Genomic DNA, 17,998 nt, shown 5'->3' with positions numbered 1-17,998 from the left:
CTGAGCTTTTGTGGGATCAGCTAGACTATAAGGTGTGTGAGAAGTGTCCGACAAGACAGCCACATCTATGGCAAGTGCTACAGGAATTGTGGGGTGAAATGTCACCTGAGTATCTGGAAAAACTGGCAGCTAGAATGTCAAGGATCTGCAAAGCTGTCATTGATGCACATGGAGGATTTTTGATGAGAACTCTTTGAAGTAGTTTAAGAAGTTCTGAATTTTTGTTCTTTTTTAAAATTGTAATATTATTTTTATCACGTTATTAATGTCATGACTGTATATTGTGATCAGCTGAATGCCACTTTGGGGAATAAAAATACCAATTTCTTTCCATAAGAGCAAATTCTGTGCATTATTCCAAACCTTTGGCCTCCATATATATATATATATATATATATTTAGTTGGTAAAAAAAAAATAGAATCTGTTGCAACTAAATTTTTCAACTTTACTATTAATATACATTGTAGGTTATTTTATTTAAATGCAGACGAGCGGGACTTTTATCTCCTCTCTGACTCTGCTGACGTCACGATCTGATCTTTGGGAAGAGTGACAGAGCGGAGCATACCGGCGACTTTTTAACTCCTCCGTCTTCATTCAGTGGGGTCTGTCAGTGTCCTGAAGAGTCTGAAATAGTTTTGTTGTTGACCGAAATATTGTAAGATTTGTTTGACAAGGACATTTTTCTCGATTTTGAGCTTTTCGTTGGATATTATCGAGTGGAGGATTTGGGATTGCCCTACGTTCAATGGACACCACGTTTATGTTTGTGGATGTTTTTATAAATAAATGACCTTTAAGCTCAGAGGAGAAAGACAAAGGGTTTAAAATACGTTTTGGTATTTTTGACAGGGCTGTGTAGTTTTGTATTTGGTCTGTGCGAATCCCAGTGAACGGAAAAACTTCCACCCAACTTTTTTCCTGCTGTTGGTTGTCGTGTGTTCCAGCAGGTGGAGAAACACGAGCCGCTCTTTCATCAGAGAAAACAACAACATATTTAACATACGGAAACTTGGAATTCCTCTAAAGTTGTCCTGGATTTATTTTCGTCTTGGTTGCTCGAAGTAATTGAGTGTAAGTGGTTACATTTCTCCTGCCTTTACACACACACACACACACACACACACACACACACTAGGGACAATTATATATATATATATACAATTTATTTTTTTTGTCAGCGAGATTTTTGGTTGTATTGCAATACAAGAAAATGATCCTATGTTATTATACTTTTATTATAATGATTACATATGATGGTGATGATTATTATCACATATGATCCCTGAATAAAATACAGTTCAGATGCTGTATTTTCCTGAATTCATGATCCTGTTGACTACGTCAGCTTTCCTTGAGCTAGTGTGATTCATTTAGTTGACCCCAGGTACTACTTGATTGATTTGCCAGCACTAACAAAATATCAACAGATAGTACAATGGTATTATTTACAAATGCATTTGGCAGACGCTTTTATCCAAAGCGACTTATTACAGGGGACAATCTTAGTTCCTGGTCTCTCTGTCTCAACTGTATTATGTGTTAAATCTAACTTGCGTTAGGCTGAGAGTATTTGTACTCTCAGCCTGGTCTCTGGCACTTTAATTGAAGACAGTGTTTGCATGTCTGAATTCTGTGCTGCAGCTGCTTGTCGTAGCGACTTTATTACATGGTACACAGACACCCCCCACACACACACACACACATATTTAATGACAGACCAGCATTCCTCAGGCTCAGAAAGGTATGCTGTCTCTCCTTTTCAGTCTAGCTGTCCATCTCTCTCTGTCTCATTCTTTCTCAGATGGCTCGTGTCCAAACACATAATCTGGCTGAAAGTTAATTATGTGATTTGTTCGGTCTGTAACATGACACTTTAGTTCTTACAGTACAAACTTGGCTGTGAAAAGTAAAACAATCCAAAACACACCAGTCTTCTTAGTGGTGGTTTGTAAGGACTTGGGGTGCTTTCACACTTAATTCAACTCAATTTGACTAGATATCTATGAGCAGAACTTCCAAATTTTATGAGTTGTCCTTTTCAAAAAATCAGGACTAGAAACCAACCGACACCAATTTTAAGACCGATACAGTTACCAATTACATAGTTTTATGTATCTGCTGATGCTGAGTATCAATACGAGTAGTTTTGTGTTTGTATATGTTATGCTTATACGTTATACATAATATTAGCATTTTCAGTTATTAAAAAATACAATTCAGGACCATTTTACCAGGGTGTAATTTACCTTTAAAATAGGGCTGGGCAATATTGAAAAAAATATTATCACGATATTTTTTTCATATCATTCTTAGGGCTGGGCGATATGGCCAAAATTGTTCTTGTGAATCTGCATTCACAGGGCAGCCCATATTTGCTTGTATAAATGCCGATACGGAGCTTCCTCAAAATGCTCCTGGTTGGATTGCGAATCGCTCTGGGACCCCCCACACTCCATCTGCTCTAATACAACTGTCGCAAAGTGTGTCTGTGTGTGCGCATGTCTTTGGAGTGCCGGGTTTTAGAAAGAGGGTAAGTCTGGTGGAAGTTCCAGAGGGGCTAAAATCGGTGACAGCCCATTTAAAACCATAAGCTAGGGCCTTGGAAGAAAAAAAATCCTGTTTGTTTTTGCGATTTGAGGGTCATTTGATGATGACTAAAGTCTCATGTTTGGGTGTACTACCCCTTTAAGTTGATCAAAAACAAAGTACAGAATTGACACAGGAAAATTTGGACTTACATTAGCGTTTTTCTTTTATCAGTAACCAGCAGAGTAGACTGTTTGTGTTCGCATCTGTGTATTGTGCTGTGATTCGATTCTGTGCTCCAGATTCCACCTTGTTTTGCTCCCTTATCACTAAAATGTGACCCACATTAAAGAACCAAATGTTACAGAAACACGGGTAGAGGGAAAGAGAAAGTGAGTAAAAGGGCATAAAAGAGGGAGTGGTGGCCTGGATGTGGTTGAATGATGGCAGGAAAGCCGTTATTTTGGCACAAGTGCTTTTAAAACCAGCACTGGCTATTGTGCTTTTTTCCAGGGATTGATTTTATGACTGCAGAAAAATCAGTTGAGTTGTAGAAAAATTTTCCTTGGCCATTCACCAGAACTGTTTTTACTGCTATCATCACAAAAATATTGTTCATCAGTGTAATGTCATGATTGTTTCGCAGAATAAGATTATGATGGGAATTGTGCTGTAGGAATTGTACTACAAAACAATTTAAAAATAGCAATTGTTTCACAAGTAATCATGTTTTTATGGGCAAAACGTGTTGCACCTTTAAAAAAGAATTGTGGTAATAAAAACTAGGGATGTGCCAGGGTGGTCGACTAAAAATATTGATGTTAGTAGAAGACCTTACTAATCGCCTAGTCAATTGTTACTAAATTTGTAGGGTGCCAACTCTGATTGGTGCTAGTGCACTTGGACAATAAACACATGCTTTTCACGTACCTGCAGAAGCATTTGGGTGCTAAAGAACGGCTTAATATTGTATATATCAATATTGTAAAAAGATCATATTAGAGAGAAAATCTTAACCAAAAATACCAAATACATGTATTTTTACAAATATTATAAAGATTCATGCTTACAGTTATCAAATACAGATTAGAGATGGATAGAGAAGCATAAAACAGGCAGTGGTGGCTCAGTGGTTGAGGCTCAGGGTTACTGACCAGAAGGTTGGGGGTTCAAGCCCCAGCACCACCAAGATGCCACTGTTGGGCCCTTGAGCAAGGCACTTAACTCCAGGTTTCTCCAGGGGAATTGTCCCTGTAATAATTGCACTGTAAGTCGCTTTGGATAAAAGCGTCTGCCAAATGCATAAATGTAAAACATACTTAAACAATATTGAGTTTGGCTCTAGAAACTCAGTGTTGAGTTTTGGGGTGATCTGCACACATGCAATGCAATTAGTCAATACAAGTCTTGGGCAATCTGCAGCATGTTATCTAATTTCCAGTGCGTGAGTAAGGAGTGTGAAACATTAGATTGCATGGCAAACAGTGCCGCCCAGTCACCTGCTACAGTTGCATAAGGCAGTGATATGTGTGTAATGTATGCTATGAGTGTAATGTGGGCTGTCACACTGTGTGTGTTTGTGTCATCTGAAAGGAAGGGTGTACCATTTTAATTGTTGAAGTGTTGGATATACGTTCAGTACAATACCCAGATAACACAGACATCACATTTACAACTAATGTGTGTTTAAAAACTCCACCCACTCTTCCTGTCTGGCGTTAACTTCTTTTCACCTAGAGTATCAACAAAACATGAAATTTGTTCAGGGGTATTCAAATTTGAACATCAAATGTAGATACACACACACACACACACACAATCTCTTAGGGCACATTGCTGATTGGCCCATACTGTTCCCTCATTCCAAGCGGTTCATGCCTGAAATACACTGGAATGTGTTTACAATCGTGCATGCATAAGAAGTACCCTTACCCAAAACAAGACAATTGTGGGTATGGGTAAGGAAGCACATCTGTGACAATACCGTTGTTGGGTAAAACTTGCATTTTATTTTATTATTGTATCGGTCCGATTAAATTGATATTAGAAAGTGATCATAATAGCAGTATTATTTTTATCCAATTCAAACAGTAAACACTTTTTTAAAAGTGTTTTAAAAGCACTGAAGAGTTATCCATCGTTTTTACTATTCATTATAATCTTTTGAAGCCAGATTTCACTTCTAGTAGGCTATATACAATTTCAGTATGAAGCTTAATTGTGATTTTTTTTTTTTTTTAAACTGATATTTGTTTTGTTTTTTTTAAATCGGTGAATTTCACAAAACCTAACAAGAACATATACGGATTAGAGGTTGACTGATTTGCTGATTTTGCTGATATCGATAATAAAGGTGGCAATAATCAATTAATTAGATGATAGTTTTTAAACATTGCTTTATTGAATGCATTTTCTTTTTAAGAAAATGTTCTTCTTTTCTTACTGTGATAGGCATAGACAAGAAAATAACAAAAAGCAAATTTCTGTCAATAACCAATAGTTTCAAAAGTAGCTGACACGATAAAATATTTATATTGGTCGACCTCTAGTGCGGATAATGCAAAAATCTAAACTAGCTGCAAACTTGCGGCAAATTAGCAGCACATTTGCCAAGAAAATATTGATATATATATATTATTGGCGGTTGGCAATCAAACTTACTGCCACCTACTGAGCTGGAGTGTGGAGCGTCTCAAGAAAATATTTTATTGGAGTCGAACGTCTGCTGAAGATGATGAAATTGGTTCAACGAAAAGAGGTCACGCATCTTATGTAGGATTAAATCCTGAAGTGTGTAGGCCTATACTTCTTGAACTTCAAATTAAAAGGTAGCATACCCTGTTGAGTTTACTTGCAAACAAACATTTGTGTTATATTTACATTTATTTTGAGGTCCAACAAACATGTAAAATGCATTTCCTCCTCCATTAATGGTATGAAATTTATATTTTGATAAATAACAATATCGAACGATATAAAAATAAATATGGTGATAATATTTTTTGGCCATATCACTCCAGCCCTACTCCCATTATTCTCATTACCAACCATGCAAAAAAAATACTTTTAAAAGCTTGTATATCATGGGGATTTTGTTTGTACTTCATATTTTTATTTAGTTTATGCCGATTTCAATTATAAAGAATACATTGTGTCCAGACATGATTATTTTTTATTTATGTTAGCCTAACATAACATTTTAGCAAACACAATGCCTAAAATAGACTTTATTTGTACTTTATTAGGGTTAAATTTGACATTTCTGATTTTCACACAACTTATTGGTATTGGATAAAATGTCTATATCGGTGCATGTCTAGTATTTTGGTATGGCAGTCAGCAGGTTACAGTGAGTTCTGGTGAAAGTGAACGTTTCTGTGAGTGTATTAAAAAGGTAATGTTGTGTGCTGAAGGTAATAGGCCTAAATATTTTCAGTTTTCAGCAGGCCGCAGTGTGTTGACCGTGCCAATGTGATCGTACAATAACAGTAGGATGTGTGAATGCACTTTTTGTGCTGGAATTGGCAGAATAAGCATTATTTTCCTCAGTTGTTTACTCATGCTTTATTGTATCTCTGTTATAATGGGACAGCAGTAATTACTATGTTGTGTGTGTGCTTTGTTTTTAGTGTAGTAAAGTGGTGATTATGTTCTGAGGTAAAACTCAAAGAGTGTGGGTGTGGGTGTGTTGGCGATTTCTCTTGAGTTGTCAAGTGTACATGGATCATTGGCTGCCAGCCAGAATCTCCTCCTAACGTTCAAGATACCCAACCAGGAATAAGAATTGAAAACAGGAATACAAGGGAATAAGGCATATAATGTGGGGATTAGGGCTGGGCAATATTATTTTTTTTTTTTATTCATAATCGCCTTAAAAAATATTGCAATATCAGATTAAATCGTCAACCCACTTGCCCATGGTTGTTGAATATTTTTGTTTTATTGATTTGACTTTAAAATCTAAATTCATTTATTGAAACATGAAAAATGTAAAATATATTTCTAAATTCAAATTTAATTTTAAACTAAATGAAAAAAGTAATAAAAATAATGAAGTGATAAAAAAAACTTATATAACCACCTTCCCAAATCCAAACATTTACCGTCTCCAATGGCCCCATTTGCCATCTGGCAAGTATTCGTCTAAGACAACAGGTGGGATATTACTAATAGCCTAAAAATTAAGAATGAAAGACAATTATAAATCTAAATAAAATAATACAAATTATAATAAAAATATTTAAAAAAATAAATAAACCATTACCTATAGAACGTGGTGAAGGTGGTCTTGTGTTATTTTATGATTTAATCACATTCGTCACTTTTGAGCGAACTAGCAGAGTTGCGTTCACAATGCATGTTATGCACAAACTGCTCCGTGGCAATAAAGCAAACTAAACTTCGAGCACCTCCTGAGATAAGATGAGGGGAGGGAGAAGGGAGAGGGAAAGAGAGCGGGAGGGCCTGAGAGAGAGGGTAAAAAAAGAAAAACACTCTGGTTCCCAACCACACCGCCATTCGGTCCTCAGCCAGCTGTGCTGCGATCCTATGTGACGCCGGGCAATGGCACTGGACTTTGCCTCCTGGTGGATGGCAGCGGGCTCCTCCGCCTCCTGGCGAACCACTCCAGTACCACCGGATCGTGAATCCTCAGGATTCCGATCCTTCATCAGTGGCGAGGGCTCTGGCGGTGCGTCTTCCTCCAATCCCGGGTTTTGGCACCAGTGTGGCTGACAAGCCTCTTGTTCATCAGAAAGGAGAAAGTGGGAACTATGTTCTCAACCAAAAAAACATCTAATTAAACACAACATAAAACTGCTTTTCTCATAACAAAACATTGACGCACACACACAGCGGCTGCGTGCATCTCTCTTTGGTGTCTCCGGCTCCTCCCTATTTCTCTCTCCCGTTGATTGAGGCAACTTCGCGCCAGGCATACATCCTCGCGGCCTGGCCATGCCCCCTCCTTGTCACACTGGATTCAGCCTCGATGATCCTCGATGGATCCAGATCGATGGTTTTGCCATTTATCAATATTGTCAATCATTGTCTGCCAATGAGTGTCAAAACTGGCATCTGAAGATTTTCAATTACATCGTCATATTGCCCAGCCATTGTGGGGATATGTAGTGTTTCATATTGATAGTGTGATGGTGATGCTAAAGATTAAAATAGATTTTCCTGTCTAGGGATGCACCGATACAAAATTTGTGTGCTGATACCAATATTTTATTATATAGAACAACTTATTTAGATTCAGCTTTTTATGCTACCATGTTTTCAAATCACTGATTTGAAATATACATTTTGAACGAAATGTAAAACTTTGAGTTCAAAGCTTTTTTGGTAGTTTCACCTCGTGAAATTGTAGAAGTGCGAAGCTAACAAATACAACTCTGCTGTCATTGTCACCCAATTTAATGTCAGTCCACACAATAGAATGATTCTTTCACACACAGCACGGATTGTATGATAATTGTCCAACATGCTCTCCAACCCTTTTGACAGAAAATAATCGCCTTGATTATTGCCTGTTTTTAAAACAAACAGCCAATTTCCTTTAGCGCATATAATTGCTTTTGATCCGATACAGATGTTTTGCCGATACATCTGTGCATCTGTAGTTCATAAACTTAATAAAAAGAATGTTGAACATTTCATAAATACTTTCCTATCGTTAAAGTTGTTGGAAGGGGTGAAGTTTAAGATGGTAGTTTTCATTCGGGTGCACTGGAAAATGTGGGAAATATGAGGGAGTTTTAAAATTGTGATTTCAAGACTCGGCGGTAAAATATTTAATCAAAAGGAAATTGTGAGATTAACTAGATAGGTACATTTCCTGAAGAAAATGTGAGTGGTGCTTGCCGTGGCAAAACTCGTCAAATAGCCTGCTTGAAAAGAACAGAAATTGTGGTCATAAATAAATCAACCCAGAAGTCTGTATAATGTTCTGGTGCAGAAATATGTGATTTGTTAGTAGGTTGCTAGGGTAACCCCATGTGGTTGCTAGGCAGTTACCATAGTGATACTAATCAAGTGTCCTTGCCAGCCTGATTGAAATAAGTCAACCCGGAAGTCTCTATGTTTTTGTGATGCAGAGATATGTGATTTGTTACTCGGTTGCTAGGGTAAGCCCATCTGGTTGCTAGGCAGTTACCATAGTGATACTAATGAAGTGTCCTTTCCATCCTGATTGAAATAAGTCAACCCGGAAGTCTCTACGCTTTTCTGATGCAGAGATATGTGATTTGTTACTCGGTTGCTAGGGTAACCCCATCTGGTTGCTAGGCAGTTACCATAGTGATACTAATGAAGTCTCCTTGCCATCCTGATTGAAATAAATCAACCCAGAAGTCTCTCTGATTTTCTGGTGCAGAGATATAGTTACTGCTAAACGGTTGCTAGGGTACTCTGTTTAGTTGCTAGGGAGTGGCTTGGCAGCTGCCAATCATGAATCTCCAAAGGCTGCTTGTCAGTATGAATGATATAAACCAACTTCCATGCCTCTGTGACATTCAGAATGGAAGATATCCCTCTATGGATTTTGGTTGTTAAGGTGCTCGACAATGGTTGCTAGGGAGGGGCTAGGAAGTGTTGATTTGATGCATGATTGGCTGTTTGCTGTCCCGAGTCAAACGAGACCACCCTTGTGTTTCTATGACACTTCTATCCGGAGATATCCCTTTGATCTTTTTCAATAGAAGTCTATGGGACTTCTTGCTAAGGTGCTCTTAATGGTTGCTAGGGCGTGGCTTGATAGCTTCACAATGATCCAGAGAGACTGATTGGTTGTCTGAGTAAAATGAGCCCACCCCCTCGTCTCTATGACACTGTGATCCAGAGCTATGTTCAATACAAATCCCTATGCCTTTTCATTTCATGGGCCGTCCTACACCATTATAAGTCAATTGGGGCATTTTTGGGCAGCTCCTGCCCCCAGGGTGCAACTTTTACCCCATATTGAGGTATGCTGTTACAGAGCCTGCCAGCCTCTTCAAATGTGGCAAATCTCACGCTTCTACTGAAATCCTCGCTTGGAGCTGTGGACGTCCAAAGTTTGTCTCAATGTTAAGTCTATGGGATTTTTCGGCGCTTTTTTGCCCCTGGGGCAAATACCGCACCTCGATCGCTTATAAAAGTCATAGCACACGTGTCCTCAATAGGCCGCTCGATTTGATACCTCATTCGTGGGTCTACGCCAAACGGTAGTGGGACGAGTTAGGTGCCGAAGTTTTGTTAAGAGATATAATAAAAATAAAAATAAAAAGTATAATAAGTATGTGAGATTACAATAGTGATGCTTTGCAAGCACCACTAATAATTGTACATTTGTAAATGCAATATCCGTACATGCATGCTTTGGTGTCTGATTTCCCTTAAACATTTACAATTCTATACTGGAGCATTTGGTAATAAAAAATAAAAGAAACAAAACCTTAGAGATCAATATCGACCATTATATTAGTTCAAACATTGTACCATCAGTAGAATCCAGAATTTCTATAACAAAGCATCCCTGTGTTACTTATATTAGCTTAACTGTTTGTTCTTTGGTTTAGGGAGATAAAAAAAACACACTCAGTGACTACATGTTTTAACAAATGTGTTGACCTGCAGAATACAGTATAATAACATCAGTAATATTATAATTATTGTGATATTATCATTAATATTCTCTGAACATCAATACTCCTCTCGTCTCACAGGTACTGAGTCGATTGACTGTTGGCCGTCATGGCATCATCCTCTGTGAAGGTGGTGGTGCGTGTGCGGCCTTTCAACAGCCGCGAAACAAACCGAGGGGCCAAATGTGTGATCCAGATGCAGGACAAAAGCACCTGTGAGTTCAACACATACAAAGTCATTTGTTTTCTTTAATTTTATACCTTTTTATTTCTGTCTACATCGTGCTTAGATAAGATGGAATGTTTGTTTTCCTGTTCAGTTATATCTGAAAGCTCACTGTACACTGCTTTGTCTTGATTTTCATGAAGAACATTCCTTTTCATGTAGACGTAGATGAAGTCCATTTTCTGTCCCCTTTAGTCCTTGGAGGCTGTTGATGTTGGAGTCCATGTTATGTAGCTAGTTGGGTATCTAAAAGTGAAACTTACATCAACCTGTCTGTCTTCAAATTAACAATTTACTCCTATAAGATTTATTAGTTGTAAGTAGACCAGCACAGAATATGCTGACGCAGAATTCCAAATTATAACAAGATTTCCACAGACAAAATTCGACAAATGCTTTTCCTTTTGCATGTTCGTACATGTAAATTATTTTTTTATTTAATCATGCATCTAGAGTATTTAAATGAAGTCATTGTTGTTCTATTCCATTGTCATTTCTTTCTGTTGAAACCTGGCAGCAAAGCAAATTGTGTTTAGAAGAGATGCGTGTCTACATTTTCTATTGATCATGGCAGCATTAATTTGTCAATTTATGATCAAATAATGGAGAAGAACGTTAGAACCTGTGTTGTAACAAGATGCACAGTGTAGTCAAGCGCACTTTCGGAAGTTAAAGAGATGATTCGGGTATCTGGATGTCAATATTGGATTAATGCTCTACAGTTCCGGGCCTGCAAAGTGTGTCAGATCCTCCATTAAACAGCTCAAAGAATTGGCCTGCAAGATTGGAATTGAACCTTCGCTAAGTGTTTCTGACCAATCCTGTCTTAGCAGCTGTTGACCCGCCACCATTTCTATGACACCATTTCTTTACAATGTGAGCCTACCAGAGTAATGTGTGTAGTTGAGTAGTTTTAATTGGGATTTTATCAAAATGAGCCAAAAACATTTTTAAAACATTGTTGCTGGGTGAATTGAAATAGTGACACAAGGTACCTAGAGAAAACACATGCAGTGTGTGAGAGGAGTACTTCACTGAGAGGAGCATGCTATAGATTAAAGTGTGTCATTCATTCCTCATTCCCATATGAACATGTATAACTTCAGAAAGGACACCCTACATTTGCTCCAAGGTAAATTAAAGATAATAACTTAACATTAATTAATTTAGGTATTGATTCAGTTTAGCGAAGGGTCAATTGCGCATGCAGATTGCGTTCAGCATAGATTTTGTGGGTGCTTTTGCACAGCCTGATCTGCATAATTCCTTTAGTGAATGGGGCGATAAAATAAGCGCAGAGAGCATGTGCTACTCAATAGTGCATTTACTGGGTTCAACTCATTATTACTGAATGCATTTTATGTGCATTTTACCCCTTAATGCTTAATAGTGTACTTAAAAAGGGCTTGTGCAGACATTACTTACCAGTGATGTGTTCTATGAATTCCTTTTATTCATATGTATAACATTATTATACATAACTTTGTGCTGGGAATAAGCTTCTATTGCTTTCACTGCCCTTGGGTTTTCACTTTCTTGATTCCATTCAGTGTCATGGAAACGCACACACAGAATTACTGCTGTGCCGCATTGAAGTAATCAGATGACTTTTTCATTTGCAACATTGAATCAGACCAATGTTCAGATTATGACTTTTATAGTATTTCTCAATAGCAGGCCAAATTCTGTTCTGTTTCTAAAATGTCTCACTGGCCACACCAGAACAGGTGGTGGGGCCGTAGTTTGGATACCCCTGAGCTTATTGGACTTGGCTGGGAGTTTCAGTTCTAAAACTCACTGGATGTTTTCATAGTACATTAAACTCTTATCTCAATAGAAATCTGAAAAATGAAAAGAAATCAAGAGAACTTTCCTTTTCTCATGCTGTCACCTTTTTATATCTTGCTCCACACTTTTACCCATTACAATCTCACTTTTCCATGATTATATCCAAAAATACTTCAGTGTCTCTTCCCACGCAGGGAAAGGGGGATAATTTCTGAGAATTTGGAAACGCGCCTCCCAAACCACAGTACTACTGTAAAAGCCTGATGCTCGCAGTACTGACTGCCAGAATTCACAATCCAGTCTTCCTCTGTGCAATGTTTCCACCCCAATATCTCTTCCCTTCAATCTATAGTACCACCCTTCCCCTTTAGAATCTGCGGGGCTGGCAGTCTGGTTAGTTTGGTTTGACCCCCCTGCAACACTCAAGGCTGGCAGTGCCCTATTGTTACCTGGCAGCTCTTTAGGGCCTTCTCCACCCTTTGGTTTCCTGTTAATGTCTCTTCTCATGTGGAGTTTCACCAACTCAAATTCTATCTTTTACCAAAGATTGATAACTGGTCTCAGTTCTGCTGTATATAATGCTGTATCACAACCAACTTTCCAATGTGAAGTAATTTGTCTGTCCTCAAAAGCAAAATCAGAATGTATTTGTATGGTAAATGTAATGTATATTTTTGGACATGCTGCTGCAGAATTAGACATATACAATCCTCATGTAGCAGATCTAGACTTGTGGAGCTGGGGAGAAGAATGGTTTCAAGGGAAAAGTCTTGTAGCGTGGCACCTTGAAACCTGCTTATCTGTAAAACTGTTGCTATCCTTTTCTGCATATGGCGGCGCCGTTTTGTGGTCCGTTCCGCATAACGTGGTGGCTCGTTTTAGCTTATCACGGCCCGTTTCGTGGCCAACCCACCGGCACGCTCGGTTCTCCCGATGGCCAGTCCGCCATCGCATTACAAATGTTAGAAGTTCTAACTACGCTTTCACTGCTCATTGATACTGTCATAACTTTCAACATGATATTTTTGTTTCATTATCAAATGGAAAACACACTGCTTTCTTGGTTTGTTTATAAACAGTTAATCCAGGAAGAAGCAAAAACTGCTCATTAGTATATGTAAGGTCCCAGATGCAAACATTATCACAACTAAACTACTACAAAGTAGAAAATTGGTTGTTGGAGTCAGCTGTGAAATATACAGTTTATTGTTTGACCACAGAATGTCACGATTGACCAATCTGAATCAAGTATTCCAGTGAGCTGTGTAATAACAGTTATTAAATGGATAGTTCTGGTGCTGGAGCTGATTGGTCAATACAGCATTCCAGCCATGATAATTAATACATGGATGTTTTGTTTTACAGGTATTATTAACCCCAAACAACCCAAGGATGCACCAAAGAACTTCACTTTTGACCATTCTTACTGGTCACACAGCTCGGTAAGCTCCTGTCAGAATAAATCACGTCCTCAGTTCTGAAATTAAACCAGGGCTGTGTCCAAATTTGCATACTATCCATCCCACAGACAGAGAATGCAGAATTAGCTTATCCAAAATCAAAGCACAGTGAGAGTCCACAGAAAAAAAGTGTATTCATGAGTTCATGAAGCACATGCATGATAATTATAATAGAATTAGAAAAATACTGTTTAAAATGTTTTTAGATGTAGAATAGAATGTCACACCGCAATAAGTATTTCATGTCAGCTACCCACAGGTTCAGTATCCAATTTGCATAGTAAAATTATGCAAATTGGAATGCAGCGCTGTACGATAAACACACAGACACACATGCTCAGGCAAACATGAGTTAAAAGACTTGCTCAGACATCCATCTCCAGACAGAAAAGTCCCTCAGACTTTTTCAATGTGTGTTTCAGGATGAGGACCCGTCCTTTGCCTCTCAGAGGAAAGTGTATCAGGACATTGGTGAGGAGATGCTGCTGCATGCATTTGAGGGTTATAACGTGTGTATCTTCGCTTATGGACAGACTGGATCAGGAAAGTCCTACACAATGATGGGCAAACAGGAACCTGGACAGCAAGGCATCATACCACAGGTAAGAGAAACATGAGTAAGTCACACCGTGTGCATTATGAAACCAGGTTTATAATAAATGAATCTGTACACAATTGAAAACCAGCTTGAAGTAATAAAATCACAATTTGTGGGAGATTTTGGATAAATGAGATTCCACTTAGGGTGTGGCTAACCAAATGACAAACAAAATGTTTTGTAGTAGTCGTGACAAGGACTCAGATAAACAGGCAAAAGATCATTTGTGGCTTAATCGCTTGTATCTTATTTGTAAATGTTATTGTTTTTAGTGATGAACAAAATGGCCCAAATAAAAAAAGATTTAAAAGACCATATTTCTTTGCCAAAATACTGCCCCCTATGTGAATTTGTCCATAGAAATGTGTTGTTTATAATTAATGTCTTTTACACAGTCAAAATAAAGGATATAGGTTATGTTGTTCATCTTACAATAACATCTTTTTTTGTCCCCTCAGACAATAAATTTGTTGCGGATAGAAAAAAATTGCATGACTGAAAATCAACTTCAAGATACATCACATGCCCTCTTAAGAATGTCTTTTATTTTAGAGTACACTGATGAGCCAAAACATTATAACCACCTGCCTAATATGCTTTTGGTCCTCCACATGCCACCAATACCATGCAACGAGGCATGGATGCTACAAGACCCCTGAAGGTATCCTGTGGTATCTGGCACCAAGACATTAGCAGCAGATCCTTCAAGTCCTGTAAGTTGTGAGGTGGAGCATCCGTGGATTGGACTTGTTGGTCCAACACATCCCACAGATCCTCAATCGGATTGAGATCTGGGGAATTTGGAGGCTAGGGCAACACCATGAAATTTTCAGCATGTTCCTCAAACCATTACTGAACAATGTCTGCAGTGTGGCAGGGTGCATTATCCTGCTGAAAGAGGCCCCTGCCATCAGGGAATACCCTTGCCATGAAGGGGTGTACCTGGTCTACAATGAGGTTTAGGTTGTTAGCACGTGTCAAAGTGATATCCACATGTATTGCCGGACCCAGGGTTTCACAGCAGAACATTGCCCAAAGCATCACGCTCCCTCCACCATCTTTTCATCTTCCCACAGTGCATCCTGGTGCCATCACTTCCCCAGGTAAATGGTGCACACGTACAGGGCCATCAACATGATGTAAAAGAAAACCGGACTCATCGGACCAGGCGACCTTCTTCCACTGCTCCAAGGTCCAGTTCCAATGCTTGTGTGCCCATTGTAGGCGCTTTTGACGGTGGACAGGTGTCATCATGAGCACTCTGACCTGTCTGCTGCTACGCAGCCCCATTCGCAGCATGGTGTGTTGTGACCCATTACTCCCATAACATCATAAACATTTTCTGTGACTTGTGCCACAGTCGACCTTCTGTCTGTTCGGACCAGATGGGATAGCCTCCCTTGCTCTCGTGAAACGCTTTGGGAGCCCAACACTTTTTCGCCAGTTTGTGGTTTGTCCTTCCTCGGACCACTGTCGGTAGGTACTCGCCACTGCTGACTGGTAGCACCCCACAAGCCTTGCCATTTCAGAGATGCTCTAAACCAGTCATCAATCCATAACAATTTAGCCCTTGTCAAAGTCGCTCAAGTCTTTGCTCCTGCATTCAACATGTTGACTACAAGAACTGATTGTTCGCTTGCCATCTAATCTACACCTCGACATGTGGCTTTGTTAGGAGGTGATCAATGTTATTCTCTTCACCTGTGAGTGGTCATAATATTTTGGCTCATCCGTGTATAATTGTAACATTTTCAAGAATTTTGCCTACAATTGTAAACAGGCAACAATAATTTTTTTATTTAAGTCTAATAAACAAAATGTCATAATGTGGTCTATAGAGGGTTAAGTAACGTACAAATAACATTGTGCTATTTGCAAGTATTTTGATTTATATGTAGAGCTGTCCATTTACTGTCTTTTTAAGAATAGTGGCAGTTCACCAAACGTCTCACAGAAGTGTTTGGGTAAAACGCATATTAACAAGATTGCCATTTCATTTAACTTTTTTGTTGATTTTAATCAACTACTGATTGTAAAAAAAGGATATTAAAAGAGACAATATTGAATGACAAATGGATTGTGTGGATCTCGTCTTTGGACACACATTACACGAAACAATTCAAACCAAACTTTTACTCTCAGTGGGTAGAGAAAGGTTCTTTTGAGGAAATTATTAGTCAATACAGTATATACTGCTCAGTCACTGGTGAGTGAAATCTGAACATTGCCAGTGGCTAATCAAAGACATTTTAGTCACATATGTGAGTGATTTGAAGATCAATCTTGGGATTTTAAAAATCAATATTATTTGAACAACATATTGGAAAAGGGATTAATTTGAAAATGCATATTTTTAAGCAGCCCTAGTCAGATGTTTATTCAGATACCAGTCTGACAGATTCAGTAAATGATTTGTTTGATTGATTTAAACAGAATCTTATTGAGTCATGAATCAGATTGCACTGGTTGCACTGTATGTATGTTTTTAAATACTTGTCTTTTATTTTGCATTATACTAAGGGGCTGATTGGTTAACAGACATTCTAAGGTGTGCAATTATTTTTCAGTACAACTCAGCACACAAATAAGAAAACAAACAAATTGACATACAATTTCGATTTTCCAGAAATAATATTAATAATATTTAATATTTATGTAGAGTGTGAGAATTTTAGCAACTGGGCAGATGTTGAATTGGGTGACAGTCCAGATGAAAAATGGACTCGTTCTCTTATGAATGAGAACATCAAAAGCAGCCACCAACAGCAAACAGCATAAAACAATCAGCAATGCACAGATGGACTGGATTGAAGCCCCCCCACACACACGTAAATGTGTTTAACGATTGGCCAAAAATACGTCTGTAGAAGAGAGAGAGAGGGAGAGGGGTCAAGCGCTTTAAATACCCAGCTGCAAGCTTTCTATGCCTCTGTCTGAAGCACAATGGGCACAGAATATTTATTGGGTATTCGGAATTCAAGTCATCCAACAATGTATTCAGGTCCATCCTTAAAAATTTTTGCAAGGCTGGGAAAGATATGCAGTTATCATTATCCTCCAATCTCCACCTCTGAAATGAAACTCCATTGTCAAGGATGAGACCAGAGAACCAAGGGTGGTGGGAAAGTAACAGAATTTATTAATAATCAAACACAGCAGAGCTGGCGAAGCCTGATGGAGACCCTGCAGCGTGGAAATGGAGGGTGGGTTTGTAGGCTTATGTGTGTTATGGTAGTGTGGAGCGAAGATCTGTGATGAATCCTCTGGAGGATAGTGTGTTTGTAGGTTTGTGTGCGTTGTGGTATTGTGATGAGCAGATCCGTGATGAATCATCTGGAGGATAGTGTGTTTGTAGGTTTGTGTATGTCGTGGTAGTGTGATGAGCAGATCCGTGATGAATCCTCTGGAGGATAGTGTGTTTGTAGATTTGTGTGCATCGTGGTAGTGCGATGAGCAGATCCGTGATGAATCCTCTGGAGGATAGTGTGTTTGTAGATTTGTGTGCGTCGTGGTAGTGCGATGAGCAGATCCGTGATGAATCCTCTGGAGGATAGTGTGTTTGTAGGTTTGTGTGCGTCGTGGTATTGTGATGAGCAGATCCGTGATGAATCATCTGGAGGATAGTGTGTTTGTAGGTTTGTGTATGTCGTGGTAGTGTGATGAGCAGATCCGTGATGAATCCTCTGGAGGATAGTGTGTTTGTAGATTTGTGTGCATCGTGGTAGTGCGATGAGCAGATCCGTGATGAATCCTCTGGAGGATAGTGTGTT

General features: G+C 38.8%; 1 protein-coding gene across 1 annotated transcript in view; it reads left to right on the top strand.

Moving 5' to 3' along the window:
- The first annotated feature begins 551 nt into the window (after nucleotides 1-551).
- Nucleotides 552-17,998, top strand: part of kif1c (kinesin family member 1C) — a 60,042-nt gene continuing 42,595 nt past the window's right edge. Inside the window, exons 1-4 of the mRNA XM_052094057.1 lie at nucleotides 552-1,076; nucleotides 10,238-10,371; nucleotides 13,536-13,612; nucleotides 14,053-14,232. Of these exons, the coding sequence (XP_051950017.1) occupies nucleotides 10,266-10,371; nucleotides 13,536-13,612; nucleotides 14,053-14,232 (363 nt within the window). The 5' untranslated portion in view covers nucleotides 552-1,076; nucleotides 10,238-10,265. The remainder of the gene's footprint in view (nucleotides 1,077-10,237; nucleotides 10,372-13,535; nucleotides 13,613-14,052; nucleotides 14,233-17,998) is intronic.

The sequence above is a fragment of the Xyrauchen texanus genome, chromosome 3 (genome assembly GCF_025860055.1).
Source record: "Xyrauchen texanus isolate HMW12.3.18 chromosome 3, RBS_HiC_50CHRs, whole genome shotgun sequence".
Taxonomy (NCBI): domain Eukaryota; kingdom Metazoa; phylum Chordata; class Actinopteri; order Cypriniformes; family Catostomidae; genus Xyrauchen; species Xyrauchen texanus.
The sequence above is the reverse complement of the archived record's forward strand: the minus strand, read 5'-3'. Positions and strand labels throughout refer to the sequence as shown.